Genomic DNA, 26,406 nt, shown 5'->3' with positions numbered 1-26,406 from the left:
CTGCAATCTTCTCCCTGGCTTCCCAGAGAATCCAAGGATAAATCCCATCCGGCCCAGGAGGCTTATCTATTTTCAGATCTTCCAAAATTGCTAAAACCTCCTCATTGTCAACCTCAATCCCATCTAATCTAGTTCCAGTTTCTGAAGAAATGGCAATGCATTTCCAAGTCCAGATGCCGTGTGATGTGGAGGGAAGTTTGCAGATGCTGGTGTTTCCAGGTATCTGCTACTCTGGGGTCCTTCATAGTGGTAGAAATTGCAAGTTGAAAAGGTGGTGCTGGAGGATCCTTATGAATTGTTGCAATGCCCTTTTTGAAGGTACACATTGTTGCCAGTGTGCATCAGTAATGGAGGAGGTGAATGGGTTCCAATCAAGTGACTTTGGAACAATGTGTGGCTTCTTGAGTGTTGTTGGGTCTGCACCCATCCAGGTAAGTGGGGAATATTGCATCACACCCCTGACTTGTGCCTTGTCGATGGTGGACAGGCTTTGGGGAGTCAGGAGGTGAGTTACTGACTGCAGGATTCCAAACCTCTGATCTGCTATTGTGGTCACTGCATTTCTATGGCTGATCCATTTCAGTTTCAGTTTATCTGGGAAATTAAACAAAAAGGTTTGAGAAATAGAAGTACAACATTTCAATGTTATCCAGCTTCGCTTTAAGCAAGGTTTCTGTTTATTCTCACAGATAGTGCATTTCTGGAGCAGGAACAGAGACAACAAGTATTTTAATTAATAATTATTCATGAGCGATGAGGCTGTGGATTGGAGACAGATTAACAATATTACTTGAATATTTTTCTGGAAAGGCTGTGCAGGTGGATTGTGTGGAGGTAAATTATCTGAGTAATAGCAGCTCCTGTTTCTTAATTTTCCCATCAACAGCCCCATCAGCTTCATGTTATCCAGATTTACAGGATATTTGTCACTGTTAATTTTACTTTGGCCCTGACCTCTGACATTCTCTCCTTAACTCTCTCCACTTCTCTCTTCCCATTAAAAATGCTCCTTTTAAAACTTATCCTTTTGACCAATACAGTTTTATGTAGCTCAGTGTTATTTGTCATTTAATCTCTCATATGTGTTACCTTAGAAGACTTTCATAACTTAAGCTTTGTAAATGCAAGTTGTTGTTTTATTGTGGAGGGATTTCAGCTTAGAGTTACCTCATTATTGGTAGAAAATTAATTTGCTAAAATCAGATTTCTTTTGTAATATAGAGATTGTGGATTGTTTCTGACCATTCTCTGAAATCACATGGGAAGTGGCAAACATTGAGCAAGAATGGGAGGCAGAAGTAGTTAAAGCAAGGAACAGAGAGTGAATCCCAGAAAGAGAATATACCTTTCAAACTTCTATCTGAAAAATGTTACAGAAATTCATTTACTGGTTAATTATCACAATAGAGGTTTATTAAAAACATGGGCATAGATAACATGGATAGCCAAAGTCTTTTCTCCAGGTGGACAAGTCCAAAACTAGACAGCATAGGTTTAAGGTGTGGGGGGGGAAAGGTTTAAAAGGGACCTAAGGGCAACCTTTACACAAGGTGGTGCATATTTGGAACAAGCTGCCAGAGGAAGTAGTAGAGGCAGGTACATTAGAGGGATATAGGACAAGTTCAGTTTAGGAAACCTGGTCGGCACAGATGCGTTGGGCCGAAGGTCCTGTTTCTCTGCTGTATGACTCTGATTCTGAGCTGATTGGAAGGTTAATGTTTCACCCATATCATTATGCTATAAAAATTTAAACCTTGTTACATGAGCTTCTTAATGTTCTGGGGAGTAACTGTAGATGGTTCAGTAAAGAGAGTGAATTGATACAATTCATTTATATCAGAGAGCCACATTACCAAAAGGAGGTGGATGCTTTGGAGAGGGTGCAGAGGAGGTTCACCAGGATGTTGCCTGGTATGGAGAGTACTAGCTATGAGGAGAGGTTGAGTAGATTAGGATTATTTTTATTAGAAAGACGGAGATTGTGGGGGGACCTGATTGAGGCTTTTATAAAATCATGAAAGATATAGACAGCGTACATAGCAAGAAGCTTTTTCCCAGAGTGGATGACTCAATTACTTGGGGTCACAAGTCTAAAGTGAGAGGTGAAAAGTTTAGGGGAGATATATGTGGAAAGTTCTTCACGCAGGGGGTAATGGGTGTCTGGAACGCATTGCCAGCAGAGGTGGTAGGGGCAGGAACGATCGCATCATTGAAGATGTATCTAGACAGATACATGACCGGGCAGGGAGCAGAGGGATACAGATCCTGAGAAAATAGGTGACAGAAAATAGGTGCTCAGCACAGGCTTGGAGGGCCGAAGAGCCTGTTCCTGTGCTATAATTTTCTTTGTTCTTTCTTTGTTCTATCATAGCCTAGGCTAAAGCTTCATAAAACCAACACTCATTGGGAATCATTTCTGAGATCTCTGAAACACAGAGATTGGTTTTAAACCACTGAACTATACTATTGTGCTCGTCAAACATTTCAACTCAACATGTTGGAAAGAATTGTTCTGCTGCTTATGAATCTCCTACTTGTTAATTGTTCTGTTAGTCACCTGAGTCCCTTCACTGATCCTTTGCCTTAAGTTTTCCCTTGGACTTGTGGTGATGTTCCTTTGTAATCATAGGGTTGCTCCCAGTCACACCATCATGCCTTAGAGCTATATCATATTTGTCAACTATATGTACATATTTGCTGGGTCAAAATTCTGGAATGACCTCCTTAATGGTATTTTGGGTGTATCTACCCATGAAACTGCAGTGGGTTCAACCATCTGAGCCCTTCAATTAGATTCTGTTCTATAACTTGTGCTTGGGTATATTACTGCTGTGTATACTAACCATCCCTCTCCAATCTGCAGTTTCTAAAGAAATTAATCAATTTACCATTCATTTACATATTATTAAAATACAGAAACATATCAAGCTACATGGGAAGGCAGTTTCCGAGATCTAGGATTAACATGAATTTTGTGTAAATAGGACAGGAGATTTTCAGTTAATAGCGCAGCGATAGCTGCTGTTAATGGATGTTATTTCCTCAGCCCAGATCCTGATATTACTGCAGTGAACTTCTGATGCTTCCTTCACAACTGAACAGGGGTCTACTGACTGGTAAGGCACAAACGAATGGGGAATCTCAGGCTATAATAGAATTTAGAAATTCTCAGTGAGCTAGAACTCTACAGATGCTGTAGACAGTGGAAATGTGAAATAAAAACAGAGAATGCTGGAGAATCTGAGCAAGTCTGCTCCTCTATGTTCAGTGGTAAAGCCATCACTGAATACCCAACGAGGAATAACCCTGAGAGTTACCATTGTACTGAAACTGAACTCGATAGACAATATAAACACTGGCTGAGAATCCTGTAGTGAGTAACTCACATCCTATCTTCTAAAGCCTCTCGACCATCTACAAGGCAAATACAAGTGTGATGGAACACTCTCAACACTGACTAACCTCAATACTGTTCACCACCTTCACCCTTAATTCCTTTCCTCACTGATTTACAATAGCAGCAATGTACCATCCACAAGATACGTTGCATTAACTCTCAAAGGTTTATTTAATAACACCTTGCAAATCCATCACCACTAGAAGGTCAAGGACAGTAGTTACACTATACTCTGCAAGTTACCCACCAAGCCATTCACTGTCCTGACTTGGAAATGTATCAATGACTCAAAATCTTGAAATTCCTTTTCTCAGGGCATTTTGGGTCTACCCAAGCATACTGACTGCAGTGGTTCAAATGGCAGTTTACAAACATCTTCTTAAGGGCGACTAGGGATGGTTAATAAATATTGGCCAAGTGAGATACACTCACTTCACTTGAAAATATTAAAGAAAAATCTATTAAGGCTGGTTACTGTTGCAACGGAGCAAGATTCAATCTTACTGCTTGTCATGGCTCATAGAGTCATACAGCGTGGAAACAGACCCTTCGGCCCAACCAGTCCATGCTGAACATAATCCCAAACTGAACTAGTCCCACCAGCCTGCTCCTGGCCTATATCCCTCCAAACTATTCCTATTCGTGTACTCACCCAAATGTCTTTTAAATGTTGTAATTGTACCCGCATCCGCCACTTCCTCAGGATTTTCATTCCACTCAAGAAGCAACCTCTGTGTAAAAAAAAAGCACTCTTGTTTTTTAAATCTCTTTCCTCACTCACCTTAAAAAATGTCACATTGTCTTGAAATCCCCCATCCTAGGAAAAAGACAATGACCATTTACCCTATGCATACCCCTCATTATTCTAAAAGAAGTTTCAGTCTGGAGGCATGTAATCAGTGGAGTGCCACAAGGATTGGTGCTGGGTCCACTACTTTACATCATTTATATAAATAATTTGGATGTGAGCATAAGAGGTATAGTTAGTAACTTTGCAGATGACACCAAAATTGGAGGTGTTGTGGGCAGCGAAGAAGCTCACCTCAGATTATAACAGGATCTTGATCAGATGAGCCGATGGCAGATAGTGTTTAATTTAGATAAATGCAAGGTGCTGCATTTTGGGAACGTAAATCTTAGCAGAACTTATACACTTAATGGGAAGGTCCTAGGGTGTGTTGCTGAATAAAGGGAACTTGGAGTGCAGGTTCATAGCTCACTGAAAGTAGAGTTGCAGGTAGATAGGATAGTGAAGAAGGCGTTTAGTATGCTTTCCTTTATTGATCAGAGTATTGAGTACAGGACATTGGTTCGGCCACTTTTGGAATATTGCATGCAATTCTGGTCTCCTTCCTATTGGAAGGATGTTTTGAAATCTGAAAGGGTTCAGAAAAGATTTCCAAGAACGTGGCCAGGATTGGAGGATTTGAGCTACGGGGAGAGGCTGAACAGGCTGGGGCTGTTTTCCCTGGAGCGTCGGAGGCTGAGGGGTGACCTTATAGAGGTTTATAAAATCATGAGGGACATGGATAGGGTAAATAGACAAAGTCTTTTCCCTGGGATGGGGGAGTCCAGAACTAGAGAGCTTAGGGTTAGGGTGAGAGGGGAAAGATATAAAAGAAACCTAAAGGGCAACTTTTTCACACAGAGGGTAGTGCACATGTGAAATGAGCTGCCAAAGAAAGTGGTAGAGGCTAGTACAATTGCAACATTTAAAAGGCATCTGGATGGATACATGAATAGGAAGGATTTAGAGGGATATGGGCCGGGTGTTGGCAGGTGGGACTAGATTGGGTTGGGATATTTGGTCGGCATAGATGAGTTGGACTGAAGGGTCTGTTTTCATGCTGTACATCTCTATGACGCTTAGTGAGCAATGAAGGCCAGTGTGCCAAATGTTTTTTAACCATCGTTTCTATATATGATGCAAACATCAAGAATTATGTCCCTTAGGTGAGCAAGTTCTGTGGAGAAATGCAGAGAGGAGAAGGTAGGAATCACATGTTCCCATCTATCCTGTTCAAATCCTTCCTAATTTTGAATGTTTTCCTCAAGATCTTGGAGCAGGCACTTCACTCAGCCACCTTCAGCTGCACTTCCCTGCAGCTTAGGCAGTTCCAATGGCCACCTCTGCTGACCAGGGGAAGAGCGGCCCAGCCCCACCACCAATAACCAAGCAGCAGCACCAGCCCCATTCCCCTCAATCTGCACATCCTTCTGCAGGACATGGGGGGATAGACCCTGAGGTCCAACTGGAAGCAGGAGAGAGCCCTAACCGAGGGTCTCAAGTCGTGGTGGAAGTCAGCTCTCCCAGTACATCTGAGCCACCAGTACCTCACTTGGCAGATCACTGCTGATCGCTGTAGTCTCCTGAACAAGAACACTTTCCCAGTGAAGTTGGAATGAGCCCATTGCCAGCTGCCTGTCGCCGGAGGGCACACACATGCGAATAAGGAACAAGAATAGGCCACTTGGCCCCTTTAAGCCCTGCTCCACCATTCAATAAGATCATATCCCCCGATAATCTTCCATCTTTTTGTCATCAAGAATCTAGCTATCTCTGCCTTAAAACTGTTTGAAGATTCTACCCACTACCCTCAAGCCTCTGCCTCTGATCTGTGCTGTTCTCTCTTTGAGAGAGTTACATCAAATTCTATACAGAACCACTTACAAACTGAGGCTGCTGCCATTAAATCCCCACATTAAAGCCTCACTCATGTTATTTGACCAAGCCAAAAATCTCACAACACCAGGTTATAGTCCAACAGGTTTATTTGGAAGCACTAGCTTTTGGAGTGCAGCCCCTTCATCAAGTAGCTGTGAGCACTTCCAACTAAAGCTGTTGGACTATAACCTGGCGTCGTGTGATTTTTAACTTTGTCCACCCCAGTCCAACATCAGCACCTCCACATCATGGTTATTTGACAGGGTTGGCTGAGAATTTTGCATTTGCAATCAGATGGTGTTAGCTAGCTGAGTCAGCTGAGAGAGCTGCCTATTTCCTGTACTAGTTTAATTAACAGAACACCTTATAGAATCAGCTTGTGAACCAAACCAGAAATTCAAGACAGACTTGACATGCAGCAAGCAAATCAAACACAAGCCCCTTTCATTCTTTCACCACAAAGGAACTGAATCCCAGTTTCTTTCCAATCTTCTATTTTGGTTTCTGTTGAAACCTTTTCATCACCCAACTGAGTTAAAGGGCATCATTGGGCTGGAGTGTAATGATGTTATGGAAATGAGTCTTCCACTCATTAAATGCTGCAGAAAAAAATGCAGATGTGTCGATCAGTGTCGCTCAGTGATTGGTGCTTGTGCATCTGAATCATGTTGGATCAATTCCCTCTCCAGTTTGAAGAACACAGTGTGACTGGATTAATCAAATTAGCAAAGGTAGCCTCGAGGGAGACTTCATTGAATATATTAGAGATAATTTATTTGCGTAGTATGTTGTGGATCTAATCTAGGAACAGGCTATTCTGGATTTGGTAATGTGTAATAAAGTGGAATTAATTCATACACTCCTAGTAAAGAATCCTCTAAGGAACAATGATCACAGCATGCTGGATTATCAAATTCAATTGGAGGATGAGAAACTGGAGTCCCACACTAGTGTTCTGGAGTTGAACAAAGATTCTTACACAGGCATGAGGCCAAATCTGGGGCTAGTGGACGGGGGAGGAAGTCTAAAACACAAGACAGTTGATGAGCAGTGGCAGATGTTTAAGGAGATGCTAAATTTCTCCCAATTAAAGTATATTCTTGAAAGGAAGCAAAATCATAAGAGGGTATAAATACATCCATGACTAAGCAAGGAAGTGAAAGATATTATAAAGACAAAAATTAAGGCATACCATGTTGCAAAGGTGAGTGGCAGACTGGAAGATTGGGAAACTTTTAAAGACCAACAAAAGGGTTACTCAAAATAGTATTAAAAAAGGAAAAGGTAAATTATGAAAGAAAACTAGTGCAAAATATAAAAACAATAACAAAAGCTTCTGTAAGTACACAAAGAGAAGAGAGTAGCTAAAGTGAAAGTGGTCCCTTGGAGGGTCAGACTGGGGAGTTATTAATGGGGAACACAGAAACGGCAGGGTCACTAAACCAATATTTTGCCTCAGTGTTCACAGTGAAGGATACTTGTACTGTCCCAGTAGTAACAGGTAATACAGAGATTATAGAAAGGGCTGAACTTGAAACAATCATCATTACTAAGGAAAAAGTACTGAGCAAACTATTGAGATTGAAGGCAGACAAGTCTCCTGGACCCAATGGCCTACATCCTCCCCTAAAGGAAGTGGCAGCACAGATAGTAGATACATTGGTTGTAATGTACCACAAATTCCCTGGATGCTGGAAAGGTTCCAAACGTTTGGTAAAAATCTAATATAACACCTATGTTCAAAAAGGGAGGGAGGCAGAAAACAGGAAACTAGAGACCAGTTAGTTTACCATGTGTCGTTGGGAAACTGTTAGAATTGAATCCATTATTAAGGTAATAATTATGAGATATTTGGAAAGTCAAAACAGAATCCGTTAGACTCAGCATAGTTTTATGAAGTTAAGTCAATTTGACTAATTTTCTGGAGTTCTTGCCAGTTGTCAAGAAAAACCCATCTGGTTCACTAATGCCCTTTGGGGAAGGAAACTGCCATCCTTACCTGGTCTGGTCTACATGTGACTCCAGACCCACAGCAATGTGGCAACTCTTAACTGCACTCTGGACAATTAGAGATAGGCAATAAATACTGACATGGTGACTCAGTGGTTAGCACTGCTGCCTCACAGTGCCAGGGACCCAGGTTCAATTCCAGTCTCAGGCAACTGTCTGTGTGGAGTTTGCACATTCTCCCTGTGTCTGCATGGGTTTCCACTGGGTGCAGTGCTCTGGTTTCCTCCCACAATCAAAAGATGTGCAGGTTAGGTGAATTGGCTGCACTAAATTGCCCATAGTGTTCAGGGATATACAGGTTAGGGGTAAATATAGTGGAATGAGTTTGACTGGGATATTCTTCAGATGATCAGTGTGGACTTGTAGGGCTGTCCACACTGTAGGGATTCTATGATAAAAACAAAACAAAAAAAGTATGTCAATTATGCACTAATTTCTCATTTTCCTTGTTTAAGAAAAAATGTAAATGTGTTAGAAGAAGTACAAGGGCCTGTGCAGCTATCCATCAGACTTTAGACGGAGGTGATCTTTCAAAGGATTTGACAGGGTGGATGCTGAAAGGATATTCCCTGTCCTTTGAGAGACTGGAGCTGTGGGACACAGTTTAAAAATAATGGGGCAGCAGTAACACACTATTTAATTATCAATGGCCTCCTCCTGGTCAGTGTATTTACTGGGACAATCACACAATCTCTTACAACTAACTGATCTGATTTCTTCATCTGTTGTCTGTTTGGTGTTAAATTGCTCATTGTCCTTCTCGTGTAACAGTTGATGAATAAATGAGTAAAGAACAAATGAAACCAAACAGAAATGTGGGAGAATCTGCTATTGTGGATCAGATGTACGAAGAACACAGGAGGACCTTTTTGTGAGATTAGAGTCTTTATTAACAGCTGGTTTAGAATTAACACAGTTACCAAAAAGTTTGTACTGATTTTCTGAATGACAGAATGACTAGAAACTAAATACAAACATACATTGTAATTTTACAATATCCCCACCACATAAACGATGGTTAAAAGAGCAAGGTCTTATCACAATATCCAGACACTGATCAAAAGCAAATGCTGGAAATCACCATTAAAGACAGAAAGTACAGGGACTACTCAGCAGGTCAGACAGCATCTGTCAGAGAGAGAGAAAAAGTGAATGTTTCAAGTCAATGATCTTTCAATGGAATGTGTCCTGAATGATTACAGAATTTTCTGTTTTTATTTGAGAATAATCAGCCACGCCCTTAACTGAATTTCTTTTCTTAAGAATTGGGCGTCCCTCGCAAGACTGGCATTCAATGCACATTCCAAGATGCCCAGTTCCTTCAAACGGCATTTAAGAGTCAACGACATTGCTGAGGGTCTGGAGTCACATGTAGGCCAGGCCAGGTAGGGACAGCAGATTTCCTTCCCTAAAGAACATTAATGAATTAGATGGGTCTACATAACAATCAACATGGTTACATGGTCACCATTAAGCTAACTTTTCTTTCAATTCTTTTAAATCAAATTCAAATTGAATTCATACAGATGGAGTAAGCAGATAGATGGAGATGGATCCCAGAGAGAGAGAAAGAAAATTAGATAGACAAAGGTCTAGTTGATAGTAAGCCAGGGAAAAAGAGGGATCTGGATGTCCTCGTTCATGAGTCACAGAAAACTAGCATGCAGGTGCAGCAGGTAATAAAGAAGGCAAATGGAATGTTAGCTTTTAAAGCTAAAGGAATAGAATATAAAGGTAAGGAAGTATTGTTGCAATTATGCAAGGTATTGGTGAGACCGCATCTGGAGCATTGTGCACAGTTTTGGTCTCCTTATTTGAAGAACAATTAAGTGGCATTGGAGGCAGTTGAGAGGAGGTTCATTTAATTGATCCCAGAGATGTGAGGTTTGTCGTATGAAGAGAGAATGAACAGTTTAGGCCTATACTGTCTGGAATTTCGAAGAATGAGCGGAGATCACATTGAGGTATTCAAGATGATAAAAGGTGTGGATAAAATAGATGTGGAGCAGATGCTTCCTCTTGTTCTAGGATGAAAGGTTCTTAGGATAAGGGGTAGCAAATTTAAAACAGAGTTGAGGAGAAACTACATCTCCTAAAGGGTTGTGAATCTGTGAAATTCGCTATCCCAAAGTACGGTGGATGCTAGGACAGTGATTAAATTTAAAGAGGCGTTGGACAGATTTTGAATTGGTGAAGGGTTGAAGGGTTATGGAGAGAAGGCAGGAAAATGGGGGTGAGAAGCATGTCAGCCATGATTGAATGGTGGAGCAGACTTAATGGGCTGAATGGCCTAATTCTGCTCCTATATCTTCTGAACCTGTAAATGCTAATAATGGAGCTATGATTGACTGTGCTGAAAGCAGCCCTTATCATGACAGGGCCAGGCAAGTGGAGATTGGGGAAAAGGATATGGAAGGAGATGTTCAGGCCTTAAAATCATTGAACTGGATATTGAGTCCCAAAGGCTGCAGGGTCCCCAAGGGGAAAATGAGGTACTGTTCTTCCAGCTTGTGCTGAGCTTCCCTGGAGCACTGCAGCAAGTCTGGGGCAGGTGTGTTGGCTCAGGATCATTTTTACAGATCGAAGATAGGTGTTCCACAGAGCAGCTACCCAGTCTGCATTTCATCTCTCCAGTGTCGTGGACACCTTGTTGTGAGTATTGTCTTTTATATAATATGGGTTACCTGTTTGCATCCCATTGATCTATGTAAACAAATACCTATTTCCTTAAAAGTGTTATTGAAGCATTATTTAAAGGCATTTCCAGCAGTTTCATATGATAGTATTCATGAAATAGCATTATAATGTATGTGGAGAACATGATACTAACCCATCTGAATTGGCATCCTTTGAACACAAAAACTTGAGAACCACTACTCTGGGATTTATTAATCCAGAATCACAATTCCAGCAATATACCACAACACTACCCATAGCCGGTTCAAGTGGAATAGCTCACAATAGAGAAACTAATTGGGTCTTGTAAAAGCCCATACAAAGAGCAGAGAATAAGAACAGAGCATTGATCAGGATAATGGGGGTTGACCTAGATCAGAAACTCACTGGTAGAAGCAGACAACACAGGAGTGCATCGTCTTTATCTGACTGATTCAAACACAGATCGTTGTGTCACTCACTCATTGTGATTCTCAGAAATCTTTTGCAATTTCCCAAATTCAACTATTTATTGGAAGTGTGCCAATCCATAGAGAGAAAAAAAATCAATCTTTAAAGAATAGGCCAGGGATAACTGGAATGGACCCTAATACAGCCAGAGGGTGTATACATCTGTATCTCTAGCTTACACGTCACAGCTAATGAGGTGGCACAGGGCAGTAGATGTAATTAACCCAATAGCACTCATATCAGCACCCAGCCCTAACAACAAAGGTAATGCTTCTGTGGGAGTGCAAGTATTAGTTGCATCTTCACCCAAATTGTCTTCTTTCAGGTCCAAACTCCAGGAGTAAGTGCGCCTCCAATCCAACTAAGTCTTTGTTCAATGTCTGCATGTAAGTTCAGGCCAGGAAAAGACTGTGAATGGAGTCCTGCCCAATATTCCCTGTCCTTGATCCAGTGTTACCTTCTTCACCCCTTGAGGTGTCCTACCTCCAACCATCGCCTTTCCTACCTTCCTGCCACTGAGCTGCCCAGATGTTTAGATTAGAATAGATTACATTACATTAGACAATAGACAATAGGTGCAGGAGTAGGCCATTCACCATACCTCTACATTTACCCCTTACCTAACACTACGGGCAATTTAGCACGGCCAATTCACCTGACCTGCACATTTTTGGACTGTGGGAGGAAACCGGAGCACCCGGAGGAAACCCACGCAGACACGGGGAGAATGTGCAAACTCCACACAGTCAGTCGCCTGAGGCGGGAATTGAACCCGGGTCTCTGGTGCTGTGAGGCAGCAGTGCTAACCACTGTGCCACCGTGCTGCCCACAATGTTCACGGCACCTTCCTCCCAGTGGCCAATCAGAAAGTGAATAGGTGCTTCATTATCCAATTAGATGATGCTTTGCATTAACATTGCCATTTTGCTGACTCCTATACTTTCACAACTAGCACCTGAGGGATTCAATTTTCCTTTTAATTGTCCCCTCCATGATTAGTATTCCATGCTTTGCAAGCAGCATAGTCCTGGAGATTGTTTTTTATTTCCAAGAGACTGCAGGACAATCCTGGAGAGTAGGCAACCCAAAAGCACTGAGGATGAATGTTGGAGATCCACAGGAACAAATTATAAACCCATCTCTCATTTGTTAGGATATCTGTTTCCTTCCTTCCCTGCCCTGCTTATTGAACAGACCCTCACCCAGCCCCCAAACCCCCCACACAATGAGCTCTTTGAGATTAAAGTTTTAGCCAGAACGATGTCAATGTGAAACCTCACCCTGAGGACATCCTTGCTCACTTCCAATTTTAATTGTTCACATCCAGTGGCCACCCTGTCAGCTGCCAATACCCGAGCCTAAGGATTCCCTCCCTAAATCTCTCCATCTCTCTACCCTTTTTGAAATATACTGTTTTGAAATGTGGTTTAGTGGCAAGTGTTTACCTGAAGATGTTCCAAAAAACTCCTTGTGTTCCTTTAACTCGGATAAAGGTGCCTTATTAAAGCACATTGTTGGAAGAACACCATTCTTTCTTCATTAGTTGTTTCTGATAAATGACTATAAAGTTAATTTTGCACTATGAATCCGAAATGGATAAACACTCTGGGTCTCCTCCACAGTCGATGATGAAAACTGGATTCTACATCAATTGGTCAAATGAATTTAATCTTTCTCGGGCAGAGGTTAATTCTGTCAGCAAATGTAACCAACCTAGAGTCACAGAGTCAGAGAGATGTACAGCATGGAAACAGAACCTTCAGTCCAACCCGTCCATGCCACCCAGATATCCCAACCCAAACTAGTCCCACCTGCCAGCACCTGGCCTATTCATATACCCATCCAGATGCCTTTTAAATGTTGCAATTGTACCAGCCTCCACCACTTCCTCTGGCAGCTCATTCCATACATGTACATCCCTCTGTGTGACAAATTGCCCCTTAGGTCTCTTTTATATCTTTCCCCTCTCACCCAAAACCTATGCCCTCTAGTTCTAGACTGCCCTGCTGCAGGGTAAAAACTTTGTCTATTTATCCTATCCATGTCCCTCATGATTTTATAAACCTTTATAAGGTCACCCCTTGGCCTCCGACGCTCCAGAAAAATAGCTCAGCCTATCCAACCTCTCCCAAGAGCTCAAATCCTCCAACCCTGGCAGAATCCTTGTAAATCTTTCCTGAACCCTTTAAGTTTCACAACATCTTTCCGATAGGAAGGAGACCAGAATTGCATGCAATATTCCAACAGTGGCCTAACCAATGTCCTGTACAGCTGCAACATGACCTCCCAACTCCTGTACTCAATATTCTGACCAATAAAGGAAAGTATACCAAACGCCTTCTTCACTATCCTATCTATCTGTGACTCTACTTTCAGGGAGCTATGAACCTGCACTCCAAGGTCTCTTTGTTCAGCAACATTCCGTAGGACATTACCATTAAGTGTATAAGTCCACATAAGATTTGCTTTCCCAAAATGCAGCACCTCGTATTTATACAAATTAAACTCCATCTGCCACTTCTCAGCCATTGGCCCATCTGATCAAGATCCCATTGTAATCTGAGGTAACCTTCTTCGCTGTCCACTACACATATAATTTGTGGGCGGCACGGTGGCACAGTGGTTAGCACTGCTGCCTTACAGCGCCTGAGACCTGGGTTCACTTCCCGCCTCAGGCGACTAACTGTGTGGAGTTTGCACGTTCTCCCCGTGTCTGCGTGGGTTTCCTCCGGGTTCTCCGGTTTCCTCCCACAGTCCAAAGATATGCAGGGCCAGGTGAATGGCCATGCTAAATTGCCCGTAGTGTTAGGTAAGGGGTAAATGTAGGGGTATGGGTGGGTTTCGCTTCGGCGGGTCGGTGTGGACTTGTTGGGCCGAAGGGCCTGTTTCCACACTGTAATGTAATCTAATCTAAAAAAAATCTAATTTTGGTGTCATCTGCAAATTTACTAACTATACCTCTTATGCTCCCATCCAAATCATTTGTATAAATAATAAAAAGTAGTGGGCCCATCACCGATCCTTGTGGCACTCTACTGTCCAAGGGGCAGCATGTCAGGGTGAGGAGTAACTGGCCCTTGATCCAACTGCGAAGATTAGAAGTCAAGTTCAACACTTGGGAAAAAAGCAAATTACTGCGGATGCTGGAAACTGAAACCAAAAGAGAAAATGCTGGAAAAGAGTCAGTTAGACTCGAAATGTCAGCTCTTTTCTCTCCTTAGAGATGCTGCCAGACCTGCTGAGATTTTCTAGCATTTTCTCTTTTGGTTTCAACTCTTGGGAAGGTTTGGAGATAATGAGAATGTGTGTAGAGTATACACAGGCAAAGAAAGAGTTAAGTTCTGAGTTTTGTGAATCAAGAGGTTCAGCTGAGCATGATTCAGATCAGATAAAATGTTACAGTTAACAATGGGGTGCTGGAGGCAAGGGTAACGGGTTAACAAGGTGGAAAAGCAGCCATTACATAAAGCTATTTAACATGATGATGTAGCATTCAGTATGCAAGGTGAAAAGTATTCATTATGTGAAGCCAGTTATTCATTGTGTAACAGCAAATGGCTTAATCTTTACTATTGACACTCGCTGATTGTAATGGTCACCCAATCAATATGTATGTTGCCTTATCTGGATGCTCCTCCCTGTAAAATGGCTATGTAGCTCATTGACATACTGCTGTTCCAGAGAAGACTGTGAACTCATATGTCTGTGCACGTTGGGCAATCGTTCTCTCTCCCTCCAGGGCACTGAATAAAGATGAAGAGGTAAAACTATTCTGTGTCTCTGAGCATTTTGCTTCAACTGAGGGGGAAACGGGACGACAATAATCCTAATTGTGTAACCTTTGATTTAAAATAACAATCTGATGTGAAATGTGTCAGGACTCAATTAATTTAAAAGAAATTATTATTATTCTCTGGTTGGATGAGGAATGGTTTGAAGACTGAATTCCAAACATCTTGGCAGTTGTCAGGGTGACAGTCTTTTATACACCCAATCTCCTTCAGCCTTGTGAGTCATGGCAGCATCTGCAATGTTCCCTCCTTTTAATCGCTGGAATTGGATTCGGTCATGTAGACGGTTGGTCTGGCCTTGCCAGAACTCAATGGTGTCGGGCTCCAGAAGATATCCTCCCCTTCAAAACAATAGCACAGATAGAATTACAAGGACAGTTCAGCACAGAAACTGTCCAGTTGGCCCATCTAGTCTATGCGGCTGCTTAACCTCCACACTGACCTCCTCCCATGCTCTTCTTCACCTTACTTGGTCACCGTATCCCTCTATCCCTTTCTCCTTCATGTACATGTCTAGCTTCCCCTTACATCCTTCTACACTATTCTCTTCATGTAACCACTAGTTTTACATTCTAACCACTCTTCAGAAATAAGTTACTCTTAAATTCCTTTTTAAATTAAATAGTAACTCTGATATTAATGCAAACTGCAAAAAGGTACTGAGTGACTGGTAGAACCCAGAACTAGAGTCTTGACCCTCCCCACCTCTCTAACATGTAGGTGAAGGATTGCAGAACTCATTCCCTGAAGTGAAACAGTTGGGTTTTTGCTACAAGCTGACAGGCAATATTTTTTAGGATTTTTTTTAGGATTACTGATTCAGTTTTAAACTCACATTACAATGGGAGATGATGGCGTGGTGACGATGTTACTGAACTAATTATTCCAAGGCCCTCAGGGCACACGGGTTGAACGCTGTGAGGATTTAAGTTCAATTCATAGCTTGCGATTTTGGCAAAGATTTGTAGCTCAGGTTGAGGTTCTGGATGTAAGTTTGCTCACTGAGCTGGTAGGTTTGTTCTCAGATGTTTTGTCACCATCCTCAGTAACATCATCAGTGAGCCTCCGGTGAAGCGCTAGTGTACTGTCTCACTTTCTATTTGTGTGATTTGGTGTGTTACGGTGGGTGATGTCACTACCAGTTCTTTTCCTCAGAGGTTGGTAAATGGGGTCCAAATTGATGCGTTTATTGAAGGAGTCCCAGTTTGAATGCCAGGCCTCCAGGAATTCCCGTGCACAAAAAAGAACAACACAGACAATTCAGAGATTTGGATAAAGAACCTGTTGGACTGACCACTCTCAGACATGGAAAAAGCCGTCCTAGTACAAGTGATGAATTTCAACTACAGGGACGTGGGCAAAAAGGACATCTTAGCAGCACTAGAACCAACCCTTAAAGACAATGGACTCAAGGAATAAATCCAGCTGGCCAACAGACAGACAGTAGCACCAACACTAAGCAGAAAGAAAGAAAGGAACACCCTCAACACACTGGAAAAGAAAGCTCTGGAAGGACTCAAAAAAGACAGAAATATTGAATTCCTACTGGCTGAAAAAGGGCACATGACCGTCATCCTAAACAGAACATAGTACATTTAAAAGGCAATCTCTCTTCTCACAGATACCAACACCTACCAACAGGTGGCGATGGACCCAACTCCACCGCTAGAAAACCATCTCACTGCATCACTGAAGAAACTCCATAAATCAGGCCAAATTAACAAGATAGATCTCCAAAAAATTGAAACCTGATGGATCCAACACACCCCGGTTCTACGGATTACCTAAGGTACACAAACCAGGACCCGCCCCACAGACCCATCGTCTGTCTGGCATACCGACATACAGATGAGCAAAGGAACTTCATCGTAAACTGAAATACCCAGTAGAAGACTCATGACACTCTATCCACTCCATCCAAAACTTCCTGAACATCAAAGACATCAAGATAGAAGAGGATGAAGTCGTGTTCTCCTTCGATGTAACGGCCCTATTCACATAATTAACATTAGCCTGACCAAAGAAACACTGGCCTCACTGCTGGATGAACTAAGGACACAAACACCAGACAGCACCAACTCCATCAGCAAGGACAGCATCCTCAAGCTTGTAGATCTGTGCCTCACTAACCACTTCACCTTTGACAACAAGATCTACAAACAAATCAACGGGACACCCATGGGATCAGCACGCTTAGCAGAAACAGTAATGCAGAGACTCAAACAAACAGCCCTCCCCACGATCCAACCCAAACTTTGGGTCCGCTACGCGGATGACATCTTTGTCATCACAGAACAGAGCAAATTAGAGGAAACCTACAATATCATCAACAACGTCCTTTCTGGCATAAATGTTATCAAAGAGGAAAAGAACAACAATAGACCCCCCTTTCCTAGATGTCACAGTGGAGCGAACAGTTAATGGAGGACATCAGACCAACACACAGACCAGATACTCAACTACAGGAGCAATCATCCCAGTACCCACAAATGGAGCTGCATCAGGACATTATTTAAAAGGGCCACAACACACCCAAACAAGCAGGCACAACACACCCAGAGACTCTAGCCACATTACCATACATCAAAGACATCTCTGAAATGACGACCAGACTACTCCAACCCCTTGGCAACATGGTAGCACATAAACCGACCAACACACTGAAACAGCTACTGATGAAGCTAAAGGACCCTGTACAGAACAACCAGCAAAACAAATGTCATTTACAAAATATCCTGCAAGGACTGTAACAAACACTACATCAGTCAGACAGATAGACAGAAAACTAGCCACCAGGATACACAAACACCAACCAGCCACCAAAAGACATGACCCACTATCATTAGTATCCTTACATATAGATGAAGAAGGACACCACTTCGACTGGGGCAACACAGCCATCCTGGGACAAGCTAAACAGAGACAAGCACAGGAATTCCTAGAGGCCTGGCATTCAGACTGGAACTCCATCAACAAACACATTGATTTGGACCCCATTTACCAATCTCTGAGGAAAAGAACCAGAAATCATCCACCTTAAGAGACCAAGACACATAAATAGAAAGCAGGACAGAACACCAGTACTTCACCGGAGGCTCACTGATGATGTTACCGAGCACGGTGATGGAACATCTGAGAACAAATCTACAAACTCAGTGAGCAAACTTACAACCTCAATTCATTGTTCTGAAAACTAGTCTCAGTTATAATGCGAATGTCACAATGTTTTTTTTGTAAAAATTCATCTAGTTCACTAACATCCTTTAGGGAAAGAAATCTGCCATCTTCACCTGGTCTGACCCACATGTAACTCCAGTCCCACAGTGATGTGGTTGACCCTTAACTGTCCTCTAAAATGGCCCAGCAAGACACTCAGCTCAAGGGTAATTAGGGGTGAATACCAAAATGCTACCTTGTTGACGATGCCCACATCCCATGAAAGAATAAAATAATCCCTGGGATTAACTAATTCAGTTTTATGATCACTACATGAATCATATCCGCAGAAGTGAGGGTTCTGCTCAGTCACATGTAGCCATCACATGTAATTATGTAGTAGAGTCTAGCAGAGTTGTCTGAGACCAAATGAAGCTGGGAAACAGGTGATAGCTGTATGTAAGTAAAGGGATAAATGGGTGAGAACAGGGCGTGTACATGCAGAGTGAATAATCAGGGTGTTGGACTTGATGTGTAAATGGAATAAGACTCTGACCAGAAAAGTCCATTTCTCAACTTTCTAAGCAAGCTCCCAACCCTGTGGTTTTACACATCACTCACCAGTACTCAGGCACTGGCACCTCCCTGTCTTTGTAGAGTTCCTCCAGCTGTGCATTCTTCTTCCTCAGAAACTGGCAAGAGGAGAGAATGAAACAAATGTCACACTGGAGGAATTATAACATTTTCAAGGACTGCGTTCAGATCCAATAACTACTCGTGAAGATCGATTTCTGAAATTGCAGGTCAGAAGAATGAAGATGATCTCATTGCAATAGGTAAAATTAAAAAAGGATTGATGATGAGAGAGTGGTTCTCTTGCCTCAGGTGTCTCAGAGTAAGGGGACAGCCATTTGACACTGAGATGAAGAGAAGTTTCGGAACTCAAAGAATTGCGAGTGTTTTGAATGCTCTTCTATAGAGCGTTCTGAGTATATTCAAGATAGGGCCAACAGGTGTGAGGGTGACTGAGTATTCTGGGTTTTTGTACTGAAAACAAAAAATGCTGGAAATCACAGTGGGTCAGGCAGCATCTATGAAGAAAGAGCAAGGTAATGTTTCAAGTCTAGAAGTTTGCTCCTACATTGGGTTTTTGTTTTACTCCTTTTGCGCATCAGAACCTCAAACCAGGAAATTAAGTCTGTGGCTAGACTTCATGATGGAACAGATAATGTATGGATTACCAATTACCAGTGTGTGATCTGCTTTTGTCTTTCCTTCTGCTACAAGCCCATAAATGAGACCCATATGGCTTCGTATACACACAAACACACACACACACCTCTCTGTCAGGGATCACTGTGCTCTGCCGGCTAACCACAGCACCGATCTGGCTACTCTTGGGCCGAGAATGGAAGTACTCCTCCGAATCTGCGACTGGCAACTTGGTCACATGACCTTCGATGCGTACCTGAGGAGAGTGAATGTTGGTGAGGGTCAGGACCTGTGTTCTTATTCATCTCGTAGCAAGTGGGACAGAAGCAGAATAGAGGCAGCAAATCGATCAATGGATTTGGTAGAGAATGCTATACTGAATTAGTAATAGCAAAGACATTGTTGTAAATACTTGGCAGATCAGGCAGTATCAATACGAGAGAAACACAGTTCACGTTTCATGTTTGTAACCTTTCACCAGAACTAATCTACAGATGCTGCATTTTCTGCTTTATTTAATTAGTGATAAGGGCCACAACTCTTAGCTGATTTTTCTCCCTCTCCTCCTAACTGTGTGGTAATGCATACCAATAGTCAGCACTGGGAGGCATTCTTGCTTTGAATCAGAAAGTCATAGGTTCAAGTCCATCTCTTGCCACTGACACTGAGCTGCAGTGCAGTGCTGAGGGAGTGCTGCACTGTCAGAGGGTTTGTCTTTCACATGAAATGTTGAACTGCTTGCTCTATCAGGTTCCTGCAAAAGATGATTTAATACTTTCCAAAAAGGAATAGGGAATGTTTGCCAGTATCCTGGTCAATATCTATCCCTCACCGAGACAGTATCCCATCAGATTTTCCACTTAATGACAGTAACCATGCAGTAAAGTGCTATATGAGCTGAAAGGCATTTGGAGACATCCTGAAATCCATTAAATAAATCCAAGGTCACAGGTACATAAAAAAAGAAAATGCTGGAAATGTTCAGCTAGACCGTAGAGAGCAAAACATAGTTAACTGTTCAGGTCAACAAGCTTTCACTGGAGGTGGAAATGGGAGAAAAAGTAAAGAATGCTTTTAAAAAATAACAAATATGTAAATTGAAGACGTACTTGCCTATTCAGGGCTTCCCAGTAAAATACTATTGCCGCATTTGGATTGGATTCCTAGAAAATAGATATATCAACATGTTGTTCAGTCCTGCCCTTGACTCACAACCAGGAGACTGACAATCAGAATGTTTAACACAGTATTTCTGTGAGGATATTATAAGAAGGGGAGAGGTGGTAATGAGTTGATAATGAAGGTTGGCATTTGTAATTGGTACAAAAGTGACCTGTTAAGCAGTTACTTACGAGCTCTCTCCCTTTTCTGCTCTCATGGTTTGTGTAGAATTTAAATCCCTCTGGTCCAAACCCTTTCAAAAGCAACATTCGAGCAGAGGGCTTTCCATCCCTACAGAAAGTACAGAAATGGAATTTGAGCTAACTGATCCTGCTTTCAAATCCCACCAAGTTATTTGTGAATGCTATCACCCCACGTACAAACACACAAATTCCTCCTCTCTGATCCGGTCCGGTTAGAAAACAATTCCAGTAATTATAAGACAAAGACAGCCATTCTTCTTCTCCCCAACATTCCCAATCCTCTCCCACTAACTTTCTTCCCATTTCCTTCAAGCTGTGATCCCTGCCAGCAGCTGTCCTCTGGTATAGGAAAAAGGGGCCATTTCCCATGTCCATATCATGTGACAGCAGGATATTTGATTGAGCTGGACAGTGGGGCTCAATTCCACTTGAGCCGATTTATCAGATCTCCATCAGGTTTGTGGGAACAAATCTGGACAAGGGAGGTAGATAATTTGCAGGAATTCTCATACACAGCCACAATCACTAGTAGATACTGCATGTCAGTGGAGATGAGGTGAGATTAAAGCATGCCTGTGATACACATTGTGAATGGATAGGCCTATAATTTCTGAAGTGTGGTCTCAGAGGGTAGCAGGCACCAACCCATGGAGTGAACATTGTGAGGACTAGAGGGAATATGATCAGCAGAAGAATTAAACAAATAATTGAGCACACGCAGGAATATATGATTACATCAAATAAACAGCACAGAAAAGCCATTCAGTTCAGAGTCTATGCTGGTGATCCTGTTGCATGTCAACCTCCTCCCTCACTGTTTACGTCAGCTCACTCCATCAGAATAGCCTTCTGTTCCTTTCAAACTTATGTAATTATTCAGCTTCCCGGTACAACACATTGATTCTTCAGTACTCCCTGTGGGATCATGCTGCACATTCTCACCAGTGGGTTACTCCTGAATTCCTGATTGGATTTATTCATCACTATCTTATTTTTATGTTTCCTATGTGGTCTCTCCAACAAGTGGAAAAATCTTTACATTCTTCTTCATTCATGAAGTGTCCTGATCCCCATTAACTCCAGTTTTGGTCAAATGTAGCCTAAATATCAAGGGGAATCATGCTCCCCTACGCTCTGTAGCTCAGCTGTCAGGCCCAAGTTTGGAGCATCCCTGCAATGAGCTCAGGAACTGAATGGGCCTGGCCAAACTCAAATTGAGCATCACTGAACTGGCTATTTTTGAGTAATTGCCTCTTCATAGCATTGGAAGAAAGTGAGGACTGCAGATGGTGGAGATCGGAGCTGAAAATGTGTTGCTGGAAAAGTGCAGCAGGTCAGGCAGCATCCAAGGAGCAGGAGAATCGACGTTTCGGGCACGAGCCTGAAGGGCTCATGCCCGAAACGTCGATTCTCCTGCTCCTTGGATTCTGCCTGACCTGCTGCGCTTTTCCAGCAACACATTTTCAGCTCTTCATAGCATTGCTAATGATCTTTTCCATCACTTTGCTGATGACTGAGAGTAGATTGATGGGGTGGTAATTGGACAGGTCAGATTGTCCTGCTCTTTGTAAGCAAGACATACTTTGAAGAAAGAAATTGTCTACGTTGTTAGGTGATGCCAGTGTTCTAACATAAATTGGAACATCTCGGCAAGGGTAACAGTTTGTTCTGGACTTTGTGGGACAGTATCGATTTAGCAGCAGAGAGTAAGCAAACAGTGGTAATGAGCAAGAGGTTTCCTTGCCCATTTTTACCCTGATGTCATGAGACTTCATAAGGTCCAGCATCAATTCTGAGTACTCCTTGGGCATCTCCCTCCCAACTGTATAATGCTACCCCATCTCTGGTGATGGTGGTGTCTGGGACATTGTCTGTCAGGTATGATTCCCTAACCATGACGATGTCAGGCTGTTGCTTGATTCACCTCTGGGGCAGCTCTCCCAATTTTGGTATAAGCTTCCAGATGTTTGTAAGGGGACCTCACAGGTGCCCTTGTTGTATCCAGTGCCTTTGTCAAGATTGAGTGGTCTATCCAGTTTCATTCCTCCTATCAAACTTTGTAGCAATTTGTTACAATCACAGGACATTTCATCGTCTGGATTTACACGGCTGCCAGAATGAACAGGGCAGAATTTTCCTGCCTAAAAGAATTAGGGAACCAGATGAGTTTTTATGATAATCAATTAGGGTTTCATGGTAATTACATTAGACTAAGTTAAAAAAAATCACACAACACCAGGTTATAGTCCAACAGGTTTATTTGGAACCACTAACGTTCAGAGCGCTGCTCCTTCAGAGGTGGTTGTGGAAGCTCCTGATGAAGGAGCAGTGCTCCAAAAGCTAGTGCTTCCAAATAAACCTGTTGGACTATAACCTGGTGTTGTGTGACTTATAACTTTGTCCACCCCAGTCCAACACCGGCTCCTCCACATCATACATTAGATTAACTTTATTGACTGAATTCAAATTTCACCACCTGCTATTGAGGGATTCATGTCCCCAGAACATTAACCTGGGTCCCAGTGACAGTACAGTATACCACCACTTACTAAACTATTTCATAATTTTAAACATCCAGTCACCCCTCTTCTTGGTTTTTCCTGAAGTCTTAGGGTCTACACTTTTAATATTTGTCCATGGGATGTGCATTTTGCTGGCTGGGCCCAGCGTTTATTGCCCGTCCCTAGTTGCCCACCCTCACCCTAGGTGGGGGTGAGCTGCCTTCTTGAACCGCTGCAGACCTTGGGGATGTAAGGACATCCACAGTGCTGTCAGTCATAGAGTCATAGAGATGTACAGCATGGAAACAGACCCTTCGGTCCAACCTGTCCACACCGACCAGATATCCCAACCCAATCTAGTCCCACCTGTCATTGTAAATCTTTTTATAACTTCTCAGTTGTTATGTCTTTTTCATAATGTGGAGACCAAAACTGTGCTCATTAAGTGTAGTCTCACCACGTTTTCCACACAAGTTTAAGATAAATTAAACAAACGCAACAACAGATTGTTCAGCCCAGCTGACTTATACCAGAGCCTATACTGCATAGGAACATGCTTCCATCCTCAGTGCATCTTGACTTGCTCCCACTCCACCCTTAATTGTGTCTGTTAGCATTACACCTCATTATTGAGCAGGTATAAACTTGCTCTTTGGCTTTTATTTTATCAAAGGTGTGAACCTAATTCAGTAAAATAACAGAGAACTTTCATATCAATATTGCAACACAGTTTTCATAAGTCAGTTTCAGTAAGGTCGGGAAACCCATGTAATTTGAAAACCCAGCTCTAATTCAGGCTTTTTAGTTAACTTTTTGAGATGCCCTCTTAATTTCAGCCAGAAGATTAGCAAAGGTGGTTACTTGGTGCAGGTAGCAAGGCACATGGCATTAGCTTCTTGGATCGATGGGCATTTCGTGGCTGCTTCAAACCAGTCGGCAAACTGCTTCATAGGGTCCAGAGAAACCAGCTGGTTCTCTTCAAAAGCCTGAAGGAGCGAGAGAAACATAAACACATATATCACGGAAATGACAGAACAGCAGCTGGATACAGGGATGTACTTTTAAAGTTCATTTAGCCCTGGGCACCGGGGTCGCTTTGTTGAGGTTTTATCTAAACCCCTCCTCAAGTCTATCCAGATGTTAGTGATAAAGCTGTGTGAAGATGTGCTTCCTGATATCCCCCGGCTTCAGGTCCCACCTGTCCCCTGGACATGTTGATTAAACAAAAGGCGAGCTCCTATTTGAAGGCTATGCCCCTTGATCTGGACTTAAACTTGGAAGTTGCTTTCTCCACTTTGGTCACCTGTCCCGATTATTCCGTTGGCTCAGTGCCAAATTTGGTTTCATAACGCTCCTGCAAACAGCGATGGATGTTGTAATACGTGGAAAACACTATATAAATGCACGTTGTTGTGGTGATTATGCAGGAGGGTTTCTAAATAAACGCAGGGGTTTTGTGGTGCTTACCGTACCGACGGACGGATATAGTAGACAACCCTGAATGTCGTCTTTTGGTGACACAGCGGGGCCTAGATATCGCTGGTTCTCTCAAACTGCAATTCTTAATTTCATCGTAGACATTATCTCTTTAATGCAAAATTAAGCTAATATTTTAATTCTATATTTGTTTCTGAGTGACAAGCGAAAATGGAGCCCGAATTACACTGTTATAAAACCTGCAGGTGAACGAGCTTTCCATGGGGAGGCACTTTATGTTGTTTTAATTTAGTGAAACATGATATAAAAAGCTGAAAATATTGATTTTACTGCAGTGGAGGTCTCTAAGGGAAAGAACAGAACACGCTCCGCCCTCCCCTCGATACATTTCACCGAAACTGGATACATTCGCGGGTCAGAACTGGTTACATCGGATTGTTACATTTTGTTACTCACTTCCTGGTCGCATTTGTAACTCTTTCTCATGGCGGCCACCGCAAGGCTAGGGTCGGAGGACGAAGTGGACATGTTACCGACTGGAGATGGTGGGAATACGCTGTTGTTACCGAACCAAAGTGGGGTGGAGCGTCTGAGCAAACTAACGTTGAAACTGATCTTGCGAATGTCAATTACACGCGGCCACATCGCAGCCTGAGGGACACCATTTGCATGTGTGTGTGTCACACTGCAGTATGAATGCTCTTCGATAAAATAGTTTCCCACACACCCAGAACCAGACACACTTGTTATCTGTTCTATTATCTTTCAGACTTGGTTAATCATTACTTGCAACGTATTTATGAAACTTTAAATGACAGCTGCCTGTACTTGCTGGGTGTCAGAGCACAGGTAAGTGTGTTTTTGGCGAACATCAGTAAAGTAAATAATGTGCTTATGTCACTTGGGTGATGCACATTCTCGGACATTTACGAAGAAACGCCAATCAAAGGGCTGGAGGTTTAAACAAACAAAAGTCTTCCACAAGGTAACATAGTCCTCAGGCTCGTCATCATAATTATTAGTAGTTTCTTACTGCCAGTGTTTGTATGTGAAGAGGATGTGTTTTTTTATTCTGCGATTGACCCAATTTAATTAACGAATTAAATAAATAAATACTTCTTATCATATACTTGCTTCCAAGTTTAAAAAATTGCAATATCTCACTGCACTCCCTCCTTCACTCACTATGATGCACCCAATCAAATGCAATTCGAATATACTAATGTATCAATTACTCTTTTAGAAGACCTGCAGTTTCTTAGATGAGCTCCTGCTTTGGATGAAATTAAGGTCTTATAAAGCAGTAAACTGAAGTTTCTTGTAATGAGGAAGTGAGCATGACCAGGACGTGTGGATGACTATATGCTTCAAGTTGTTCCTCCAGGCTACAAACTCTGCAGCAAGAATTAAATGAACTTGAAGTTGGAACTGATTGGGGAGAGTCCTTGTCCATTCTCAAGATGTCCTTGTTTATTACCTTGACAATTAGACGAGAGCCTTTCTGATAGAACTTTGCCTGCTAGCAGCTTCTTGCTGAAATTTAAAAGTAAACACCAACTATGGCTGTGTCACTACATGATGTCCTTTTCCAAAATCATGTGGGTTAGTCGCTTGATCCCATGTTACAATGTTCATATTTCAAGAGTTTGAGACAGCCAGGGTTTTTGTATTTGAATGATCAATTCGATTTGAAATTATTTTGTGAATGCCTGTTAGGAAACGGTATGTAGTCATCATCAGTTGGATG

At 42.3% G+C, this 26,406-nt stretch overlaps 1 protein-coding gene across 1 annotated transcript; it reads right to left on the bottom strand.

Annotated features, from left to right (window-relative positions):
* Positions 1 to 15,087: 15,087 nt before the first annotated feature.
* pnpo (pyridoxamine 5'-phosphate oxidase) lies at positions 15,088 to 25,385 on the bottom strand. The gene is made up of 7 exons (XM_043674748.1): positions 25,116 to 25,385; positions 24,084 to 24,208; positions 20,710 to 20,809; positions 20,467 to 20,520; positions 19,485 to 19,613; positions 18,767 to 18,837; positions 15,088 to 15,330 (listed from the first exon to the last, which is right to left on the bottom strand). The coding sequence occupies exons 1-7, from the start codon at positions 25,302 to 25,304 to the stop codon at positions 15,165 to 15,167; spliced, it is 834 nt and encodes a 277-aa protein (XP_043530683.1). The 5' UTR covers positions 25,305 to 25,385; the 3' UTR covers positions 15,088 to 15,164.
* Positions 25,386 to 26,406: the final 1,021 nt, after the last annotated feature.

This window comes from Chiloscyllium plagiosum, chromosome 33 (assembly GCF_004010195.1).
Source record: "Chiloscyllium plagiosum isolate BGI_BamShark_2017 chromosome 33, ASM401019v2, whole genome shotgun sequence".
Taxonomy (NCBI): domain Eukaryota; kingdom Metazoa; phylum Chordata; class Chondrichthyes; order Orectolobiformes; family Hemiscylliidae; genus Chiloscyllium; species Chiloscyllium plagiosum.
Note: the sequence above shows the minus strand (reverse complement) of the source record. Positions and strands in the feature narration are given on the sequence as shown.

What these genes read in the sequence shown, in the direction of transcription:
- pnpo (XM_043674748.1), bottom strand. Translation starts at nt 25,304, where the DNA reads ATGTGGCCGCGTGTAATTGACATTCGCAAGATCAGTTTCAACGTTAGT. An exon ending in TGCCTTGCTACCTGCACCAA is followed by an intron (nt 20,810 to 24,083) that starts GTAACCACCTTT and finishes TACTTTCTGTAG; the next exon opens with GGATGGAAAGCCCTCTGCTC. An exon ending in GGGAAGCCCTGAATAGGCAA is followed by an intron (nt 19,614 to 20,466) that starts GTACGTCTTCAA and finishes CACTCTCCTCAG; the next exon opens with GTACGCATCGAAGGTCATGT.